This window comes from Podarcis filfolensis (genome assembly GCF_964270895.1).
Source record: "Podarcis filfolensis genome assembly, chromosome: W".
In the NCBI taxonomy this organism is placed as follows: Eukaryota; Metazoa; Chordata; class Lepidosauria; order Squamata; family Lacertidae; genus Podarcis; species Podarcis filfolensis.
The window spans coordinates 39,475,406-39,497,936 of NC_139619.1; the positions used below are offsets into that span (position 1 = coordinate 39,475,406).

Genomic DNA, 22,531 nt, shown 5'->3' on the forward strand with positions numbered 1-22,531 from the left:
CAGCAGAGAGATGGAAGCAGAGGAAATCGACGTCGACGAGCCCGTTGCGGTTTGGCCGGATCCAGCGGACCGGCTGCACACCAGGGGGGAAGAATGGTATCCCGCACTCACACCCACAGCACTGGAGCACCTGGAACCCACACCCGAAGAGGGGGAGGGGGGAAGGGGGGGCTTCGAGGGGGGGGATGGATGTCAGGGAATCAGGAGCAGGAGCACTGGGGAGAGAGGAATTGGAGAGCGAAGGGGAAGAATCCGAGGGCAGCGTAGGGGAGTATGACAGTGGCCCGAGAGATTCTATGAGCTTCTCCAGCGAATCAGAAGATTCCCAGAAGGGGGCTCCGATGGTCAGGGCAAGGGGGGTCCCAGGGGGGACGCACCAGAAACAAGGAGCCAGAGGGGAACCCCAAAGCAGCAGTGGAGGATCGGGACCAGTTTCCCCACCAGAGCGTAGTGGGGGGGAAGAGTCACATGTGTCAGGGCCAGCGTCTCCTCCGGAGGGGAGGGAGAGTGAGTCAGGGCTGACCACGCCTCCATCGGAGAGTGGGGGAATGGAGGGGAGGTCAGTTGCAGCTAGCCCACCCGAAGGGGGAAGCAGTGACAGCAGCAGTGAAACGGTTAGGAGGAAAACTGCTGGCTGGGCGCGCGCGCCAAGTTCAAATGTACAGGCGCGCGGGACAGCAGGAGACCCGGATGGGGAACCAGCTCCTAAAGCCCGCCGGAGGGAGGGAGAAGGCTCAGGGGAATCAGCGTCAGAAGAGGCTAGGAAGGGCGAGACCCCGGCGGGCAGGCGGACCCAGAGGAGGAAGGAGCAGCGGAAAAGGTGGAGCAAGGCGAGGGTCTTAAATTGGTGTACAGGGGGAGGAGATTCAGAAGGGTCATCAGCGGTCTAAAGCTTGAGACGTGGGGCTGCGCGCTGCGGCTCTGGAAGTGAAACTGAACTTCAATACAGACTTTTGTATTTAACAACAAAGCAGCGTTGGTCCTTTGTGAGCTGGGACCTTGGGCAGCTCTGACACCTGCGATTTTGGTTTCGCTCTCAGTTTCTTCTCTCCTTCCTTTATTTTCTCCAAAATCTTATCTTTTTTCTCATTTTGGACTCTCTTTTGGATCGCATTCTGTTGTATCAAAAATCCTCTCATGACCGCTTTACTTGCGTCCCAAATTACTCTTTTTTCTACAGTGGTATTCATATTTATCTCAAAATAGTCTCTCAGAGTTTTTTGGGCCTTCTTAATCACTTTTTCGTTCCTAAACAATGTGTCATTCATCCTCCATCTGAAGGAACCAGTTGGTGTTAATTTCAATTCCATCTTTACAGCATTATGGTCAGAGCACATTTTAGGGCATATTTCCACCTTTCTAGTCTTTGGAGCCAGCCCTCTAGTTACCCAAATTTGGTCAATTCTTGTCCATGTCATTTTGGCCTCAGAGAAGAAGGTTCCCTCTCTTCCCAAAGGGTTTTTAATTCTCCAAATATCAACTAAGTCCATATTGTCAGTCATATCAAAGAAAGTCTTTGGCAGTCTACCATCCTTAGTAACTACCTGTCTCTGTGCTTTATCCATATTTGTAGACACCACTCCATTCATATCCCCCATCAAAATCATATTATAGTCCATATAGTCTATCAGAGTCTCATGTAACTTCTTAAAAAATTCCGATTTTCCCTCAATTGGTGCATAAATGCCTAAAATCAGAAATTTCTGTCCTTGCGATTGGATTTCAATTGCTACAAATTTTCTTTGGTCATCTTTAAAAAGAAATTTTGGTGATAGGCTCTCCTTTGCATAAAGTACTACTCTTTTTTTTTTACTTTGTCTGATGAAATAAATTCATGCCCCAATCTTTTATTTACCAATATTTTCCTATGTAGCTTTATCACATGTGTTTCTTGTAAGCAAATCAAGTCCAATTGTTCCTTTTTTAATACATGAAAGACTCTTCATCTTTTCTCAGGGGAATTCATCCCATTAACATTCCAGCTTAATATTTGCAGTGTCATGATGTAGTTACTTTAAGTCTCCTCCAACTGCGCCCAGTGCTTGTTCTTGCTCTGTCGGTGGTGTTGGTATCCCTTTCGCTGGGCAATCCAATCCAAAAGGTAGCTTTGCTAAGTCCAGTATAGGTGATCTTTTGTCCAGTACTCTTTGCTCTAATCCTCTGTCTGGTGATCTTCTGTCCAATGCTCCTGGTTCTTTTCCAAGTCCCTTCTGTAGATCCTCTTCGTGGTTGCTCAGAAATTTGTCTTTATCTTCAACTGATCTTATTTTTATTTTCCTTCCTTTAAAGCTGAAGGATAGGCCTTGAGGAAATTCCCACCTAAAGATGATTCTGTTCCTTCTCAGCAGAGCAACCAAGTCTCCATAAGTGGACCTAAGGTCCAAAAGATATTTCGGGATATCTTTGAATATTTCCACTCTTGTCTGCAATATTTCCAAGGTCTTCTGAAAGTGCCACCCCAAAATTTTATCTCTCTCTTCTTTGGATCGGAGGGTAATCAAACAGTCTCTTACTCTATTCTTCTTCCCTCCTCTTCCAAGCCTAAAAGCACTCACGATTTTCACTCCTTCTTGTTCCAAATCCAAATTTCAAAACTCTGCGAATTCCTGCGTAAGAAATTCTATCAAACTATCTTTCTCCAATTCAGGTACAGCTAATCCTCAAGTTCGTCTGTTTTTCCTTGAGCTCAATCATAGAGAGAATCAGCTTATGGTCCTCAACTTGTCTCTGTATATCTGGGACTCTCTTTGTTTCCAGTTGTGTTACTTTAACTTCCACAGCATCCACTTTTCCCTTAGCCTCCTCTGCAATTTGACGGGTCGAAGCAGACTCCTGTATCAGTTTCTGTATGGCTTCTATGTTAGTATTCACCTTTTGTCCCAGACTATTTATACTTTCTGTATTTATATCAATTTTGGTATTTGCAGCATCCACCTTTGCATTTGACGCATCGACTTTTACATTTGTCTCATCTACTTTCCTGCTGAGTTTTTCCAAAGATTCATTTATCTTGCCTAACACAGTCGCTAAAGCCTCTTCTGATGACATTCCTCTTGATTTAAGTTGAGTTGGTACAGCTGCGGATGAGGCAGAAGGACCAGATGCTGACGCTCTTCGCTGCCAAGACTTCCCAGATCTCGTTGTTTTTTCTTGGAGTGATAAGTCTACTTTTTCTTTCCCATCTGCCATAACACTCAGAAAGTCCAAGGTCAATCCCACAGTCAGGCAGTTTTATCTTTCTAATGGAAAATTCCCCTGGTCCAGCTCTTATAACAGTTTCCACAACTACCTCTAGGGGGAAACAGTTACAATCTGTACTTGTATCGATCCAAAATAACTCCTTTTAAAGCATAACTCGAGAAGGAAATTTAGTTTCAATTTTCAGTTACTCCCCCCCCCCCCCCCTTAGAATCAGAGGGAACAGTTAGAAACAGTTAAAAGCAATGTATCTCCCTTTGACAGCTAACTGTCAGAGCGCATTCCAGATACGGCAGCCTTATTGTCTAATTTGCAGCCCGTTGCCAGGTTCTGAGCAGTGGAGTTTTAACTTCCTTCCCTCTCTCTCGCAGGTATAAATAGTCCAGAACTTCTCCCCCCTCTTCTCCTGCTTCCAGAGGGGAGTTTTCTGTTTTTAGAAGTTGAAATTTAATCCTTTCCAATCGGCTCTCCAAGACTCTAGCTTGCAGCCTCTTTGCTTTGTTCTATCTACAAAAGCGGAAGGCGGACTTCCTGTTTATGCCTCCCCGCTACAATTCCGAATTAAATCTTTCTTCTTTTAAAAGTTTCCAATTTGTTCTACTCTCAGGTAGTGTCTTTAAAATCCAATTGTTCTACTCACGGGTAGTATCTTTTTAAATCCAATTGTTCACAGGAAAAAGTCAGCGCTCTCCGGCAACGGCTGTGCGGCTTCACTCCATGGAAAAAGCAGTCGATTCACAGCACCGCGCTGCTCACCCCACTTCGCTACAGAGCCCCGCAAACGGGTTTCCCTGCGAGTAGGGGAGGCGCCAAGGTGCCCGCCGAATCCCGCGTTCACAGGCTTCACCCGCCTGTGATTTCTGAAGGGTCTCCGCCTTCGCCGTGGCGGCCAGACCCGATTTTCACAGAGCAAATTCCTCTTAGTCAGAGGAATTCCGCCATTTACCAATGGCGCCAACCTGGAAGTCATTCTCTGCCATTCTCGTACCTACGGGACCGCCTCTCCTGGTATGTCCCACAGAGAAATTTACGGTCTGCAAATAAAAACATCCTGAAGATCCCAGGCCACAGAGAGGTTAGGCTGGCCTCAACTAGAACCAGGGCTTTCTCGGCCGTGGCTCCAATCTGGTGGAACGCTCTGTCACAAGAGGCTAGGGCCCTGCGGGACCTGACATCTTTCCGCAGGGCCTGCAAGACAGAGCTGTTCCACCAGGCCTTTGGTCAGGGCGCAGCCTGACCCCCTCCTCTGGCAATCTGCACAGAATTTTGCTTAATGGTTGCCATCAATTTGATTTTAATTAATTTTATAATGAATGTTTTTAGAATGCTGGATTATTTTGATTGTTGTTAGCTGCCCTGAGCCCAGCTTCGGCTGGGGAGGGCGGGATATAAATAAAATTTATTATTATTTATTATTATTATTCTGTTCAAGGAGTGGCAGCATCTGGTTCTGATGCACATCATTGGCACCATCAGTGGCTTCCTCACCACTGACCTTGGCATCTTCCTACTGCATGCTTTCAGAGACATCCCCTTCACTGCCGACCTGCTGCCTCTTATCCTGAAGGATAACCAAACAAATGTGCAAGCAGCTTCTTGCAGAAAGGGGGGCAAGCATCAGTCCTGTCTTCACCGGCCCCTTTTGGATTCTGAGGATACCCACAAAGAGGGGACAAAGAAAGCAGAGGAGCAATATGGCCAAAGTTTATGAAAGCTTGCACATTATACATAGCCTTTTGGCTTAAAAAAAGATATATCCCAACCCATTTTTAAGCTGTTCTAAAGAGCTTCTTAAGACTGCTGCTGTTTTCCACTAGACAAGAATCAGATTCTAAATAAGCAACACTGAACTATTTGAAATGCTTTTATGTGCAAGTCCTTTCACTGGTAACATACTTGAACCAAATTAGAGACCCAATCAGGTCAAGCTAGAGCTCAGCAAGTGGCAGCCCTAGAGCTGAACTTGCTGTCTCCTGCATTCCCTCCCATGCAGCTAGAAGTGATGTGGAGGACAAGAAAGAAAACCAGGGACAAAAATCTGTGCACCTGAGGGTTTTTTGGACCAGCCTCTACACAAAAAACGAGTTTCAAATGCAATGGGTGATGTGGCATTGGTAAGGAGGGTGTGAATTGCTCAGGGAGTGTTGCAAAGTAAGCAGAAGCAACGTAAGCAGAAGCAAAATACTTCAGTCAGAGGCAGGAATGCACAGCAGAATTCCTCTTTCTCTTGTAATCTGCTGAAGGTAACTCAAATCTCGGGGAATGGGAGAAGTAGAGAAATACAGGTGAAACTCGGAAAATTAGAATATCATGGAAAATCAACACAGACTGTGGAAACTTCACACTGGACTTCGAGCATCTGGCATTGTGTTCCTCCCCATTCTTCCTCCAGACTCTGGGTCCTTGGTTTCCAAATGAGATCCAAAAGCTGCTCTCATCAGAAAAGAGATTTGGGGAGCCATGCCATCAGCTGGTGTTGGTCCACTGTGCTTCATTAAGTCCAGGGTCAACGCAGCAGTCTACCAGGAGATTTTGGAGCACTTTATGCTTCCTTCCACAGACGAGCTTTATGGGGATGCTGACTTCATTTTCCAGCAGGACTTGGCACCTGCGCACACTGCCAAAAGTACCAAAACCTGGTTCAATGCCCATGGGATAATATTTCTAAACCTTTGAGTACATCTCTTATTCATATTTTTTTTTAGAGAAACTAAGATCCCTAATGCGTGGGCTCTCAGGCTGGGCTATTATTATATCTACTGCCTTCTGAGCACCATCAAGTTTACGGTTTCATGTTCTAGCTTTAGGTTATAGTTTAACAACACAAATTTGATGTGTTCAGTTCTCCCTAAGGGTTCACACCCTGATTTTGTTGAAGGATCCCTGAGGTGGCCACTGTGCCCTGGGTTCCAGGTGGTGGGCCTAAGCCACCCACGAAAAGTTACAACGGTCTCGCAATTTGTACTTGGAAAGACCATTTTGCCCCTTTATTTTATTTTATTTTATTTTTCCCAGTTGGAGATGACAAACTGGAGGGGCGTATCAGAATCCTCTCTGGAGCAAAAAGGCTTCATGGAAGCTTTGTTGCCAGGAGGAGTCCAGCTAGGGTGTTTAGAAGAGTGAGCTCCCATTTCCCTTTAATACCGGGGGGGGGGTGCTCGATAACAAGCTACACAAGGAGATACATAAACAGAGATACAAGAGAGGGACAAAGAGGGAGGGGAAGAGAAAAGAATATCCTATCAGTATTGTTCAGTCTAACACTCAAGTGCCCCTCTCGGCCCTTTCTGGGCAAAACTCCGATGGATCGGACCGGAGAAGGCTAGTAGAAATCCAAAGGCAATCCCTGCCTACAATTTAAAACCACAGGCAACTAGCCTGGAAACCACGGGTCTCTCTAACCCGGAAAAACCACAGGCAACTAGCCTAGAAACCATGGGTCTCTTAACCCGGAAAAACCACGGATCCGGAATTCACTCAGCGCTGCTCACAAAACTAATCCTAGTGCGGGGCTCCATCTTCTTCCCGAACCTCCCGCTCTACCGTCCACGACAGCCGCCTGCCTGACCTTAGAACTATGTCCGAATTCCCTACTGGACGCCTGCACAGTGCAGTGCCAGATTGGGGTCTGAGAAAACAAAGATTTGAAAGGAAGCAAATGACAGAGAGAGAGAGAGAGAGAGAGAGAGAGAGAGAGAGAGAGAGAGATATTCCAGGACGTTTCTGGCCACACTCCAAAAGAAGACGTCGAGGAAAGAGGAAAAGAGAGCTCCCGCGGTTTCTCCGGCCACACTCCGAGAGAGAAACTGGGAGGGAGAGAGAGGAAAGGTTTCCAGGACGTTTCTGGCCACACTCCGAAAGAAGACGTCGAGGAAGGAAAGAAGAAAAGTCTAGCTGTCGTGGAGATGTTACTTTTCCACCCCCCTCCCAATGTACTAACTTCAAACCATACTCACGTCCTTGAATGTCCCTCGTGGATCCCGGGATCCTTTTCTCTGGCCAGCTTGACCTTGCGTTTGCTCCCCTGGTTGAGCTTTCTGGTGATGATTGATTACCGCCCGCAAAGAGGAGGCAGGGAGAAGAAAAAGGATCCCTGGGCTAAGGTTGCCCAGTGGCGCCCGATCCCCTCTATCTCCCCCCTCACCTTCACAGGAGAACCAAGAGTCCCTGAGCATGGTCGCCAAACTGTTAACGGAAAAATCCAAGGGCTCCCTTGGACAAAAACAAAGACAACAACCAGGATAACTTGGAGCAAAACAGCGGCCTGTAGGCTTGGCCTTTATTGATCTGTTGCAACAGGGTCCTCCCCTCACTTGCAGGAGAGAGGAAGGACACAGAAAAAATGGTGTGCAAGGTCTTATAAAGACTTTTGAAATTCCCATCCTGTAGATCAAGACCACCCCCAGAAACATCATGCATACATCACAGAAAGGAGGGGTTGAGGGAGGAGTTGTGGTGGTAACCTGAGTGTCCTGTCACCTGGCTGGTTCCCCCTTTCCCCCTCCCCATGAGTACTTTCCAGGTGACAGAGGGGAGTTTGCAGTTTCCTGCCCCCAGAGGGAAGAGCTGATTATTGTCCTTTGTTCCAGTCTGTGCTGAATCCACTCCCATATGCAAGTTCTTTGTGATCTTGATGGTCTTCTGTCTAGGACCATCAGGGTTGGCATAGCAACTGGGCAGGGCTCCTGTGGATGTGCTGGTATGCTGAAGGGATTGTGGCTGCCCTGTATCAAACCTTCCCCATTTTGTAGTCCTTCCTTCATGGAGTAAAATAGAAGTGGAACAGTGCAAATCCGATGTATGGTTGATTTTCTATGAATTTATAACAGAAGCGTAGCGTATGTAGTGTGTGAGTGTGAGTGTGAGTGTGTGTGAAGTTTGTACAAACTGAATGATTGGGGGGGGGTCCTGCTACAGGATTACTGTGCTTGATTGGCCAGCAAACTCGCCTGATCTGAACCCCATAGTGAATCTGTGGGGCATTGCCAATAGAAAGATGAGAGACATGAGACCGAGCAATGCGAAAGAGCTGAACGCTGCTATTGAAGCATCCTGGTCTTCCATAACACCTCAGCAGTGCCACAGGCTGATAGCATCCATGCCACGCTGCATTGAGGCAGTAATTGATGCAAAAGGGGCCCAAACCAAGTACTGAGTACATATGCATGCTTCTACTTCTCAGAGGTCCAGTATTGCTCTATTTGCAATCCTTGTTTTGCTGATTTCATTTAATATTCTAATTTTCTGAAATTATTACTTTGGGGTTTTCACCAGCTGTACACCATGATCATCACAATTATAACAAATAAAGGCTTGACATATCTCGCTTTGCATGTCATGAGTCTGTCTCATATATTAGTTTCACCTTTTAAGTTGAATTACTGAAATAAATGAACTTTTCCATGATATTCTAATTATCAGCACAGGAAGAGCGACCTGAAAACCATTTTTGCTTCCCAAACTGGCCAAATGTTTTCTCTGCAAGGAGGGAGGGGGTCAGGGAGCCTTCCCATTGTCTCAGGAATTGAGTAATCAGCATTTTAATGGGTGACAGACTATCAGGAAAGGCTATCAGATAACCTGGCAGACAGGAAAAACAACATTCAAATTTCTGTTTTAGACCACCTTTTCTGTGATGTAGGTATGCGGGGGGGGGGTGTCCTTGGGTTACACCCTTTCTGTGATGTATGTATGATGTATGGAGGGGTGGTCTTGAGCTCCAGAGCAGGGAATTTAAAATTTCTATATAAGGGCAGGCGCACCTTTGTTCTGGGTTCCTCCTCCTTTCCTGCGTGTGAGGGGAGCACCCTGTTGTAACAGATCAATAAAGATCAGGTTTACTAGCTGCTTTGTTTCTCAATATTCTCTGGTTGGCCTCTGTTATTTTCTCCTACCAATAGGGAACCTACGTAAGGACTCTGTATGGGCTGTTGGACACCCCATAAGGGGAAAAGGGCACATTTTGTTTACAACAGATGGCAACGCACGAAGGGACATTTGGTTGCCCGGATTCTGGGAGTGAGGAAGGACTGGTGATCCAGCTCTCACCAGGCAGTTTGCCAGGAATAATAACCAGTCCTCCAGCGATCCCAGGGTCTGGAAATAACTGGAAGTCCAACGGGGTTAACCAGAGGAAGCAAAGCTCGATCAGACCGGCCTTAAACAACCAGTCAAGAGATCCCAGGATCGCCAGAACAGCGAATGCGGAAGTGAGTATAAGTAGGAAACACGGGTAGTGGGTTGGAATACTGTAACCACAGCAACCTATAATTCTCTAAATCTTACTTCCTTCCCTTCCTCAAAACCCTGAACCCCTTTCCCTTCCAGACCTTTCGGAGTTTGTCCAGGTCCTCCCCCTTCAGAGCTTGTCCAGATTTCCCCCTTTTGGGACCCTTCGGAGTTTGCCCAGGTCCTTTCCCCCTTTTCAGAGATTGTCCAGGTTTCCCCCTTTCGGAGATTGTCCAGTTTTTCCTAGGTTCCCCTTTCAGAGACTGTCAGTCTTAGAAAATGGGTGCACCCCTGTCAAAAGAGACAAGTCCTCAGACTCCCAGCAAGAAGGAAGCCCAATTGGCGCTTACTTCCCGCCTGGACTCTGATAGACCCCTTCAGTTTGTGTTTAAGAAACATTTTTCCTGTGTTTAAATTGACCTTAGGTAACATCCAGCAATTGCCTATCTTAAATGTGCCATCTAAAATAAATAAATAAATAAATAAATAAATAAATAAATAAATAGCAACCTTGCTTCAAAATTTTAATCTAAGGAAGCCATGTTGGGCCTTATCAATCTTAAACAAGACAAATATGAGAATGAGGTGTGCAAATGTTTGTTATTTGAGAGAGGCTCCAAAGGAGAGTCTTCCTCCAAGTGGTAGAAAGAAAAGAGAAAAAAATAAAAAATAAATCCCGTGTATGTGCTTACCTGTGTTCTGAGAGGGGGATTGCCCCCCCTTCCCTAGACAACTAAAGAGGAAAGAAATTTGTAACTCTGAGTTTATGAGAGAGCTAGTTTCATTAAGCATTAGGTAGGTCTCCTTTTGAGAGAAAAGTGTTCTGAGGGATCCTTGGAAGTATTATGACTATATGACTATGAAAATATGGTGTTCCTTCTAAGAAGAATGTTATTAAAGGTAGAAGCTTCCATAGCCAGTAACTGTCTATCTGAGTCCAGTTTTAACTTTGATTCGGTTGGACAGAAGGGTTATTGTAAGGCTCCTGATATCAGTCTCTGTAAGATCAGCCAGGATTTCCTGGCCTCTTTTCTTGAAAAATGCCCCCCCCCCCCCCGTTTCAGTCTCTTTCAGTCTCTCCCCCCCGCCCCCTTACTTCTGTGCCAGGTGAATTTACTCCTGAGTAAGCTTCCTTTAACAAGGAAATTGCAAAGGGTGGGCGGGCAATCTTTGCTAAAGGTACCCCACATCTCAGTTTCCTAAAATAGGCTTACTATTCCTATGCAAGTTCAGGAAAAAATGTTCACTTTTGTATTCCTTTTAAATCAAATCTATGGCTGTTTTATTATTTGCGAGTGGTTATATCAACTCTTGAATTAACCCTATTCTTTATAAAAGATTCTCTCCCTATCTAATCTTAGGAAAACTGTTCACTTGTATCTTTCTTTAAAGATCATTTCTCTAGGAACTTGCACTCTTTAGTCTAAGGAAGTAAACTCTCACTCAAACTATCTTAAGATCTGCTAAAAAGGTTCTGTATAAAGTTGGGTACTTTTATTTTCCTTTTCCTTAGTACACGTGTGTGCTTGCATGATAGGGGCATGGCTTGTGTTTCCTTCCCCAGTTGTGTCTGTGTGCATAAGTATGTGTGTCTCTCTCTGGTAGTAGTAGTAATAATAATAATAATAATAATAATAATAATAATAATAATAATAATAAAATTATTTATATCCCGCCCTCCCCAGCCGAAGCCGGGCTCAGGGCGGCTAACAACAATAAAACAGTACAAAAATACAACACAACACAACACTCTAAAATCATTTATTATAAAATTAATTCAAATCAAGCCACTGGCAACCATTGGGCCAGAGCTCCGCGAAGATTGCCGAGGGAGGGAGTCAGGCTGTGTCCTGGCCAAAGGCCTGGTGGAACAGCTCTGTCTTGCAGGCCCTGCGGAAAGATGTCAAGTCCTGCAGGGCCCTAGTCTCTTGCTATGAACCCTGTATTTTAGAGGGTTGGACTAGGTGACCCCAGGGTCCCTTCCAACTCTCCCAGTTTTATGGCTGCGTGTAAGGCAATGTGTCTGCAAGCATTGGAGGGTAATTTTTTAATTCTGGTGTATGGTGATCGGTTGAAGTTCAGCCCAGCTTTGCTCTTTGGTACAGAAAGATGGAAAGATTGGTTTTTAGAGTTTAGAATAAAGTTTTAAAAGGTGAGAGGTGAAAGCCGTGATGTTTTTGAAGCAGAACTGGTGATAACAAGCATTTGCGTGATTGTCTAACAGTTTTTACCATTTTGTCTATTATTTTAAAAATCAGACTTAAAAGTCTATTCAAAGTTTAAGCACATACAAATTCATAATCGAGCAGACTGAGCCTTGACCATCCCTGTAAAATAAAGGGCAGAAATTTTGTCTGCAAATGGTAGGGCTGAAATGACTGAGAATGTTAAAGATCTTATGAATTCTGACTCTCTGGCCATTTTTACCCATACATAAGGGAGCAGGTGATTGTTCTGCGAATGACCAGAGAGGGAGCACACAAAATAATGATAGCCCACATTTTTAAATAGAGGCGTGCACCCCAATTTCCTGTACATAAAGGAGGCGGTACTCCCAAATTCCCTTTGCCTGGGTGCAGGTATATTTATTTGGTGAAGGAAGCATGATCCCTTAGAACTGAGTTAACAGAAATTTAATTTGACCAGCTTCTATTGCTAGCTTTGGTGAAAACTTGAATTGCTGAGTTTCTCTTTTCGTTTTAAATCTAACCCTATTTTAAAATATACTCCTTACCCTTCCCTTCCTTTATTCAAATGGTAATTTAGCCAAAAGATGCAACACTTTTAATGGTATAAAAGATTTGCTGAAACTTCTACTCTGCACATGCACAGAGGCTATGTCAGGTTGAGAAAGAGAGAGAGAAGAAAAGGGAGGTTTTAACTAAGAGGTGACAAAGTTATGCTCTGCACATGAAACTTAAATTCAAATTTCTTTCTGTAAAATTGGGAACCATTAAGGGAAATGCAATGAGAATTACCCCTTTTCCATATGTTGCCCAAAATCCCTGCCCTAGTACAGAACCATTAAGAACCATTGAGAACCATCAACTGTTAAGAGGCTGTCAAGTTCCAATCTAACATGCAAAATTCTTTTCACAGCTTTCCCGCTGAGTTTGTCTTCTGAGTACTGTAGTTGTTTTTTGTTTTTGTTTTAAATGGATTTTAATGGATTTTATCAGGTTTTGTTTTGTGAGTACTATATACCTATGCATTATAGGAACAGCATTCCTGACAGAGATTTTCACAGGAAATAAAAATTTCCCTTTCAAACAGGATACATGAACCTCTAAGAGAATTCAGACCCACATAAGCAAAATGTTTAATAACTTGCCAATTGTGTTCAAATTAACAAAGGTTTTGTCCCTTCATTTCTTCCACAGCCAAACTAAAAGTAAACAGACTGAGCAGTAAATAACAGTAGTAATTAAATGTAAATGATAATAATATTTAAATGAATAAAATGCTTAACTATGATTTTGTATTATTTACAGCTTCCCAAGAAGAAATTTCTAGAATATTCTCCCCTTTCTTGACTATTATCTTCCTCCTTTTTAAAAACTAATTATGTCTTCAGACCCCAACCGCCTGCAGGCCTATTTTCAAAGGATGTTTTACGGGAGACCAAATGTTAAGACCATTTCCTCACCAGCTAAGCAGCCTGCCAATGCATCTCAGTGGCCACAACAATTTCTTCCCATAAAAGACTTGAGGAACTGAATAATTGAATTATGAAGGACATTTTATTTCTTTGACCACAACCTAAGAAGGAAAGAACCTAGAAAGCTATAACATTTCAGCAAGGTTTGGAAGTGCTGTTAACTTCCTCCCAGTGACTCAAAGGCAGGCAAGAAATGCCCTTGTGCCCAAGGTTGGAGATACATGTAAAAGCAGCAAGAATTGTCTCAAGATCACAATTGCCTCAAGATATGCAACTGGTGTAGAATTAATAATTTGTATGTTTTGTGTATTATGTGTTATTATGTAGGAATGCTGAAATGTGTCTGATAGTGCGTTGCTTCTACAAAGGGGGGGGACCAATTTCTGTGTGTAATTGTTTCTGAATAATGTAGGGTGCATAACTATGAACAACAGAAGGGTTTGACCTACACCCCAAGTTTTTCCAGGGAAGATTCTCATATACTACATGCTTTCCGATAAATCAGGCTATTGTGTAGTCCAATATTTAGAAAAGAAAGTCAACTGATGACCACATTTCCTTGTCCCACCTGGCACTCTGCAGTGTGCCAACCTTCTCTACCCATTTTAAATTGTTCTAAATTCACTTCACCAAGAAAAAGCTTCAGGATCCATGAAACAGCAGATACATGAAGGTGTATATGCTTTGATGTAGCAGGAATGATCCCTTATAGAGTTAAATTGACTACTTTGGACAAGTGCCCTTTTTAAGAATGGTTTTGTTTTAATAGATTGGTTTAGAATGTTTGAACCATGGGGCTAAATAAATTCTAATTGGGCTCAGTTCTGATTGGGCATGTATCCCAGGTGCACTGAACTTTCTCTGGTCCCCTTAGGACAAATGAGCAACTTTCCTAGAGTGCAAGACCAACGCCAATAAATAATAACGCAATCCCATAGAAAGGCAAAGACACCTCTCTCACGACATGTCCAAACCTATGCCAGGGACAAGGCGACATGGTCAAAATGAAAGTCCTAAGGGATTCACCAGGAGTTGTTGCTGTGGGTATGTTGGAGGTGTGAGACCAGAGAACTAACTTTAACACCTGAGAACACACAAAAAGGCAGAAACAAAATAAACTGCATTTTTCAGTCATTAGTGGACCTTCCTGCTAAGTGTAAAGCATAGACCACTATTGAGTAAATGTTTCTCCCAAAGTGCTAGAATGCCACAAGTAATTTAGTAACAAAATGCATCGTGTGTTCTTTTTATGTGATATCCTATATTTACACAAAAGCATCCATTTACAACATACCATGTTATTATTTGTGGGGCAAAATGTTTAAAGAAAAATTCTAGCCCCAAAGGGGGGATTGTGATAAGAATTTTAAAGTCTTAGATATATAATAAATGTTCATAAATGTACCAACCAAGCACATACATAGATCAGCACAGGAAGACTGACCTGAAAACAATTTTTGATTCCCAAACTGACCAGATGTTTTCTCTGCAAGGAGGGAGGGGGTCAGGGAGCCTTCCCATTGTCTCAGGAATTGAGTAATTAGCATTTTAATGGGTGACAATCAGGAAAGGCAATCAGATAACCTGGCAGACAGGAAAAACAACATTCAAATTTCTGTTTTAGACCACCTTTTCTGTGATGTAGGTATGTGGGGGGTGGTGGTCTTGGGTTACACCCTTTCTGTGATGTATGTATGATGTATGGAGGGGTGGTCTTGAGCTCCAGGGCAGGGAATTTAAAATTTCTATATAAGGGCAGGCACACCTTTGTTCTGGGTTCCTCCTCCTTTCCTGCGTGTGAGAGGAGCACCCTGTTGCAACAGATCAATAAAGATCAGGCTTACTAGCTGCTTTGCTTCTCGATATTCTCTGGTTGGCCTTTGTTATTTTCTCCTACCAATAGGGAACCTACGTAAGGACTTTGTATGGGCTGTTGGACACCTCATAAGGGGAAAAGGGCACATTTTGTTTACAACAGTATAAAACCAATGTAAGTTTGTGATGTTTCTATGTATAGGATAAACTTTGTACTGTTTAACTGCATAAGCCCCTTGGTGCTATTTCCTTTGTGCATTTCTGCAGACCACACCCTTGGACACATGGCAATAACAACATTGTAACCAAGCAGCTTGCAGATGGTATTCGCAATTGCTGATGCTTTCACAATTCCTTTAAAATTAGCTGAATGCACTTGTGTCTTGGATTAGGGGTTCCAAGTCCTTCAATCATATTCCAGGTTTGCATTCTTTTCATTTGCTGCTTGGAAAGTGTAGACTACTAAATAACTTGGAACAGATGGTTCCCAAAGCTTTGGCTTTGCTGTGAACTCCTCCAACTACAAATGTATCCTTATGAGCCATGTCAGAGTTCCCAAAATCAGGTTATGGTGATTAAGGCAAACTGTACTGAATCTGGTCATTCTTTCATTTCACTTGCTACTTTGTCCTACAGCAGTCACAGGCAAGTGCTTCAATGTTTGGTTTTGGTTTGTTGATGTTGTAATAGCAGCACAAAGATTCTCTGTCACCACACCAAGTTGTGAGGGATTTCCTATTGCTGTTTTTGGCTGCTTAATTAACTCTTTAATCCCTACCCCTACTGAAGTTAAACTTTTGTGTGTGTAACTCAGATGAGCACACACTTATCCCCTCTTTATCCCCACCTTCCTTGCTTTATTTCCTGTGTTAAGTTATAGATGGTAAACTCCGCTGGGCCTCTCATTATCCTCTGCAAAGTGACAGGCAGATAGATGGTGCTATATAAATAATTAATTTACAAAAGGACCATATTGGGACCATCTCTGTAAGGGAGCTATAGGATTGGGCAGATTTGACTGTTTTGGTTCCCTGTCACTTTTGTAGGTGTTCATTCATATGTCTGGTCTGGGCCATTTAAAAGCAGTGCTGGGGGAGGGAGGATCACATTTCTGAATATATTACATATATTAAAACATTGCAATTTAAAACATGTTTTGATAAACTTTTTGCTTTAAAAATACCTTGCTAAATGTAAATAAGTGCAAATCCCAAAGGATAATTACCGGTATATTCTGATTTGCAACTTTGAGAAGTGCAGATCAAGTTAGTTCATAGCAAAGAAATAATAATTTTCTCAAACATCTCTAGAAAGGTGGCTGAAAAAGAGGATCTTTCGTTTAGCTCCTCTTGCTCCTGATGGAGCTAGGCTGGGAAGTATTCTCAAGCTCTTAGAAGATTGCTTTGGCTTAGATAGATTGAAGGAAGTGTAAGTGAGCTTGTGTATGCTCACATTGGACAGACTGGGTACAATCATTCTTTTATCTGGAAGGAGACTGGCTTCCTTCTCTTGGCCCTGGGAAGATAAAGTGGAGAGGAGAGAACCATGCTACCTTGTGCTTCTTGGAGTATATGTGGCATATACCGTATTGGCCCAAATGTAAGCTGCACCCGAATATAAGCCACTCCTTTAAAATTCAGGGGGGGGGGGAACAAAGACGATACCCAAATATAAGCCACTCCCTTAAAATTCACACCCATTCTGTTTTACCATATGTCTGTTTCAGCAGTGATAGCGTAAAAGCCAGTTTTTGTATGGTCGCGAATTTAAGCCGCGCTCTAACTTTTCATGGTTGGAATTTGGGGGAAGAGTCAGGCTTATATTTGGGCCAATACAGTAAATGAAATGAAATAAAATAAAATTGAGAGGTGTTGTAACAGCATGTCCACTTCTGTCTCTCCTGTCTTGCCTTATTGTTAACATGTACATGAAGCTGCTGGGAGAAATAGTTTGGAAGTCTGGGCTAAAGCGTCATCAGTTTGTGGATGATGTACAACTCTGTTTATCATTTCCACCTTCTAGTTTTAGGAGTTTTAGGATGAACCTGCCCAACCCTGATATTGGCCATAGAAGTCCTGTTTGTAGGTCTGCCTTTAAGATTCATCAGGTTGGAAGTGGGGGGAAACGGGGCCTTTTTACTGGTGGCCCTATCACTGTGGAACTTACTCTCCCAGGATGTTTGTCTTATACTCAGTCTGTTTGTATATAAGCAGGCCTTAAAACACACAATTGTTTTTTGCAGCTTTTAACTGAATAAGATTGTTGGTCTGTAATTTTAACTGTTGCTGTTTTTATCTACAGCATTGTGTTGGATGATTTAATTGGTTTTTAAAATCTGAAGTTTTAAATTTTGTTTATAATTTTAGTTGTGGGGCTTCATGAGAGAACCTAACTGAATGGAGGCTTGCTTTTAGAATGGAAAAATGTCCTGTTATTCTAGCTCATTCCATGCCAGGATCCTGAGTTCTGGGATTTCTGTCACTTGTCACTTGATAGCCAGAAGTCAGTGAGTCACAGCTGTGTACATGCTTGAGTCAGGATGAATCTGAATTGGGGGTTTATGTTTGTTGGCCTGGTTGATATGCAGTAGCAAAAACAAATTACTTCATATCCTTCCATAGAAGACACCCTCACTGCCATAAAAAAATTGGAATGAAACATGGACATTGCCATGATGATCCCAAAGTATAGGAAACACAAGCTAAGGAAAAGCGTATATTTAACTGAGCCAATGCAGGTTGATATAGAAATACGACTTGAATTTCACGAGCTAGGTAACTCCTTGTGTTGGATTAACAGCTCTATATTGGCCCAATATAGATACAGTTGCACCCCCCCCCCAACTTCCAAGTGGTGTGAGATTCCAGGGATTCCAGGCACTTACCCAGGGTTCATGTTTCCTTTCGGGAATGAGGCACAGCTGAGACTTTAGGATATATGGTTTATTTACACATATATACAACCTGAGCCTGCTATGCAGGGGTTCACACTATTAATGGCCATTGTTTCTTCCATAGCTGTAGCACTGGATTCAAGCAAAGTGTGCTGGTCCCGGGGGGAGGTTACCGCAAGGCGTGGTCAGAGTCCGGTCCTGGGTTGAGGGTCTGGAGACTGTCCACCAAGGGTGAAGCGGGGTCCAAAGCGAGGAGCCGGGCAAGGTCGGGAACTCTGGAAGAACAGGTCTGGGTGCTGGCAGAAACAGGTTTCCAATGACGTTGCTCCCGCAACCTGGGACCGGGCTGACTGGCCTTTATCTTCTCTGAGGCCAGGGGCGGTCCCGGCCCACAGGTGACCCGCCTCTCCTGGCCTTAAGGCGAGCACTCCTCCTGAGAGAACCCAGTTCCCTCCGCCTCTCTGCCCTGAGCCTCTGCAGCTCAGGAGAGGCTGGAGGGTTACTGGACCAAGGGGGAGGCTCACCTTCCCCTGACAGGGCTGGGAGAGGCGCACCTGTAGGCAATGGGTCCTCAATCGCCTCCGGAGCCAGAGTGGATTCATCTGGTGTCTGTTCGTGAGGATCCCGCACAGGTGCAGGCGCTTCAGATTCAAGGCCCTGCCCCGGCTCAGCCGGCCCTGGAGGCGGGGACTCCTGTGCAGGCTGGGATTCCTCTGGTTCAGCCTCTGAATCAGACTCCCAGGCCATCACACCATCCCCCCTCCCAGCCCCCCCCTCAACCGAGGGTCTGGACCTGGCTTGCTGGGGTACGGCGCATGGAAATCACAGAGGCAGGCAGGCGCGTGGACGTTGGCTGCTGGTTCCCAGGAACGGTCCTCAGGTCCATACCCCTTCCAGTCTATGAGATACTGCAGCTTCCCCCTGCGGTATCGGGAGTCCAGAATGCGTTCCACCTCGTACTCGGGCTCCCCCTGAACCAAAACTGTCTGCGGTCGGGGACGGTTTGGGTGAAACTCATTGGGCAGGGCCACCGGATTCAGAAGTGACCTGTGGAATACCGGGTGAACCTTCAGGGTGGCAGGCAACCGGAGACGAAATGCCATAGGCGAGACCTGGTCCATGATGGGAAACGGGCTGGTGAAGCAGGCGTCCAGCTTCCATGAAGGCTGAGAGGGGTGGAGGTGACGAGTGGAGAGCCATACCAGCTCACCAATGTGGAGTTCCGGCCCCACCTGGCGGTGGCGGTCGGCCTGGGCCTTGTATGCCTCCTTGGCCTGGCGCAGTTGCTCCATCAATAGTTGTTGCTGAGACTGAAGCTCCTGAAGCGACTCTGTCACCGCAGGGACTGCGGGTGCCGGCAGCACATCCAGGAACAACCGCAGATGGTAACCGTAACTGGCCTGGAACAGGGTCTGCTGGGTGGACGCATTCACCGTGTTGTTGTAAGCGAACTCCGCCAACGGTAGGTGGTCGACCCAGTCATCCTGCTGGTAGCTGCAGTAACACCGGAGGTACTGCTCCAGCACCGTGTTTGCCCGTTCCGTCTGGCCATCGGTCTGTGGGTGGTAGGCTGACGATAGACAGACCTCTGTCCCGAGGGGCTGGTGCAACGCTCGCCAGAAACGGGATGTGAACTGAACGCCCTGGTCGGACACCACACGCTCAGGTAGGCCATGCTGGCTGAAGACATGCTGAAGGTATAGCTGAGCGGTTTCCTTAGCTGTGGGTACGGATGGGCAGGGGGCACAGTACACCATCTTAGTGCAATGGTCAGAGAAAACCAGGAGGCAGGTACAGCCACGAGACGGGGGTAAGTCCACCACAACGTCCAGCAAAACCGTGTGCCAAGGACGTGGTGGGACTGGCAATGGCTGAAGTAGGCCGGGGGGTCGTCCGGCAGGACCCTTGGCCCGCTGGCAGACATCACAACCAGCGACGTAGCGAGCCACATCAGCCTTCAGGCGGGGCTACCAAAATTCGCGGCTTAGCAGATGGGTCGTCCGATACCGCCCGAAGTGTCCTGCCGCTGGGGCATCGTGGGTCATCCGGAGGACCTCAGCCCGCAGTGGCCCTGGCGGGATGTACAGATGACCGTGGTGCAGCAGTAGGCCCTGGTGCAATACCAGCCCCGGATACTGAGGGCATGACCCTTCGGCCAGTTCTCGGAGTCGTTCTTGAGCCCAAGCGTTGACCCGCTGCTGTTCCCACACCCGAGCTTGCAGTGGCTCAGCCTCCTGAGTGGCCAGGAACGCAGCCGGTGGTAGGATCGTGGTTGGTACTGTTTACTCTACCGTGTCTGCGATGTCTTCGGGTTTCCGGGACAGGGCATCCGCCTTCTGGTTTTGGGAGCTAGGGATGTAGCAGATCCGGGAGAAGAACAACGCCCACCGGATCTGCCTTTGGTTCAGCTTGCAGGTGGTCTGGAGGTACTCCAGGTTCCGGTGGTCGGTTCTCACTTCCACCGGGTGTTGTGCCCCCTCAAGATGGTGGCGCCAGACCTCAAAGGCCACCTTGATGGCCAGTAGTTCCCGCTCCCACACGGTATAGTTACGCTCCGCTGGAAGGAGCTGGTGGGAATAGAAGGCACAGGGTAACAGTGGCGCATCAGGTCCGTGCTGCTGGGACAAGACGGCACCGAGAGCCGTGCTGGAGGCATCCGTCTCTACCACAAAAGGTCGAGAGGGATCAGGATGTTGCAAGATCGGCGCCCTCTGGAAACAGGCTTTCAACCCCTGAAATGCCTCCTCTGCCTCCTTGTCCCAGGAAAATGGCGTCTTGGGGCGCAGCAGCTGGGTCAACGGGGTGGTGCGGGGTGCATAATCTGCAATGAAGGTCCAGTAATAGTTGGCGAACCACAGGAATCGCTGTAGGTCCTTGCGGTTCTGAGGTGCCACCCATTCCCAAATTGCTGCCACCTTCCCAGGATCCATCTGCACCCCATCTGGAGAGAGTCGGTGACCAAGGAAGTCCACTGACCGCTGATGGAACTCGCACTTGCTGAGCTTCGCATACAGGCGGTGCTCCTGCAAGTGCTGCAGCACGGTCCGGACATGACCCTCGTGGCGAGTGGGGTCACGGGAGAAAATCAGAATGTCATCTAAGTACACCACCACGTACTTGTCTAGCAAGTCCTGGAACACGTGGTTGATGTACCGTTGGAACACAGCAGGCGTGTTGCACAATCCGAAGGGCATTACCAGGTATTCGAACTGCCCATACCGGGTCCCGAATGCTGTCTTCAAGTGGTTACAGAACCCCACATAGTCTGTTAGCAAAGGAGAGTCTTGCCGGAGCAGTGGCAAGGCCCACTTGGCTGCCTGGTCCTTTAACAAACTGATCAAGAAGTGCACCTTGGTGCGATCGTCAGGAAAATTCTGGGATCGCCCCTGAATATACAGCTTGGCCCGGGCGAGGAACATGGGAAAGCTGGCCGGAGACCCATCAAATTTCTCTGGCAGGGCCACTGGGTACTTGCCAGGAACTGGGGCGTTGGCCCCAGGAGCCGGTAAGGCGTCCAACTGCTGCTGAAGCGCCGTAACCGCATTGCTTAGCTGCTGAACGGTGTGAGTCAAGGCCTGGTTCTCCTGGGCCAATGCCACCAACGCAGCTGCCTGTTCGGCCATGGCTTCTGGCTCTTCCCGAACGCACCCCAACGAAGGGGGAGTGCGGGTGTGGCGGGAGCAAACTGTGCTGGTCCCGGGGGGAGGTTACCGCAAGGCGTGGTCAGAGTCCGGTCCTGGGTCGAGGGTCTGGAGACTGTCCACCAAGGGCGAAGCGGGGTCCAAAGCGAGGAGCCAGGCAAGGTCGGGAACTCTGGAAGAACAGGTCTGGGTGCTGGCAGAAACAGGTTTCCAACGACGTTGCTCCCGCAACCTGGGACTGGGCTGATTGGCCTTTATCTTCTCTGAGGCCAGGGGCGGTCCCGGCCCACAGGTGACCCGCCTCTCCTGGCCTTAAGGCGAGCACTCCTCCTGAGAGAACCCAGTTCCCTCCGCCTCTCTGCCCTGAGCCTCTGCAGCTCAGGAGAGGCTGGAGGGTTACTGGACCCAGGGGGAGGCTCACCTTCCTCTGACAGGGCTGGGAGAGGCGCACCTGTAGGCAATGGGTCCTCAATCGCCTCCGGAGCCAGAGTGGATTCATCTGGTGTCTGTTCCTGAGGATTGTTGGGATATGAGTACAACGCAGCTGCAAACAAGCAGTTGGATGTTGACATCACATGATGTGACTACTCCTGGGAAAGAATGTAACAAGCAGTTCTTATCAGGACGGTTCTCAGGGATATGTTCTGAGTGTAATATGAGACCTTCCGTTTGCGCATGTGAAGGAAGTCTTACTGACTTGCTTGGAGGAGACTGAACTGTACGGTCATGTATTTGTACAGCTGTAAAGTCAGAAATAAACTGTAGAGATGTAGACTTTCTGGCTATCTTATTTCTCCTGCTGGTATGCAAAGGGGGAGAAGGGGGTGTGCATATTCCACGCTGGGGATGTCGCCTCTCAAGATCTTCCTGGACTTGCGGGGATGCCAGCCAGGGAAGATCACTGGTAAACAAGCTCCGGGAACCTGCGAGGGGGGCCAGCCTCTCCCGAGGGGGCTTGTTTTCCAACAATTGGTAGCACGCGGATGGCAGAGACTGTAAATCAAGGCTAAGGACGGCTGGACCACCCGGTGGAGACGTTTTTGCTTATTTGCAACGATCCACGGACCCCTGACGGTTGCTGATTGATGGCTGCTTGAT

The 22,531-nt window shown here is 46.5% G+C and overlaps 2 protein-coding genes across 2 annotated transcripts in view; one reads left to right on the top strand and one right to left on the bottom strand.

The window, feature by feature from the left end:
- LOC310753904 (magnesium transporter NIPA2-like) overlaps window positions 1-4,952 on the top strand; it is a 394,748-nt gene extending 389,796 nt beyond the window's left edge. The window contains exon 7 of the mRNA XM_083595259.1: window positions 4,619-4,952. Within this exon, the coding sequence (XP_083451385.1) occupies window positions 4,619-4,909 (291 nt within the window). The 3' untranslated portion in view covers window positions 4,910-4,952. The remainder of the gene's footprint in view (window positions 1-4,618) is intronic.
- LOC310753812 (inositol polyphosphate 5-phosphatase OCRL-like) overlaps window positions 1-22,531 on the bottom strand; it is a gene marked incomplete at both ends in the record, with an annotated part of 1,016,056 nt that overhangs the window by 664,569 nt on the left and 328,956 nt on the right.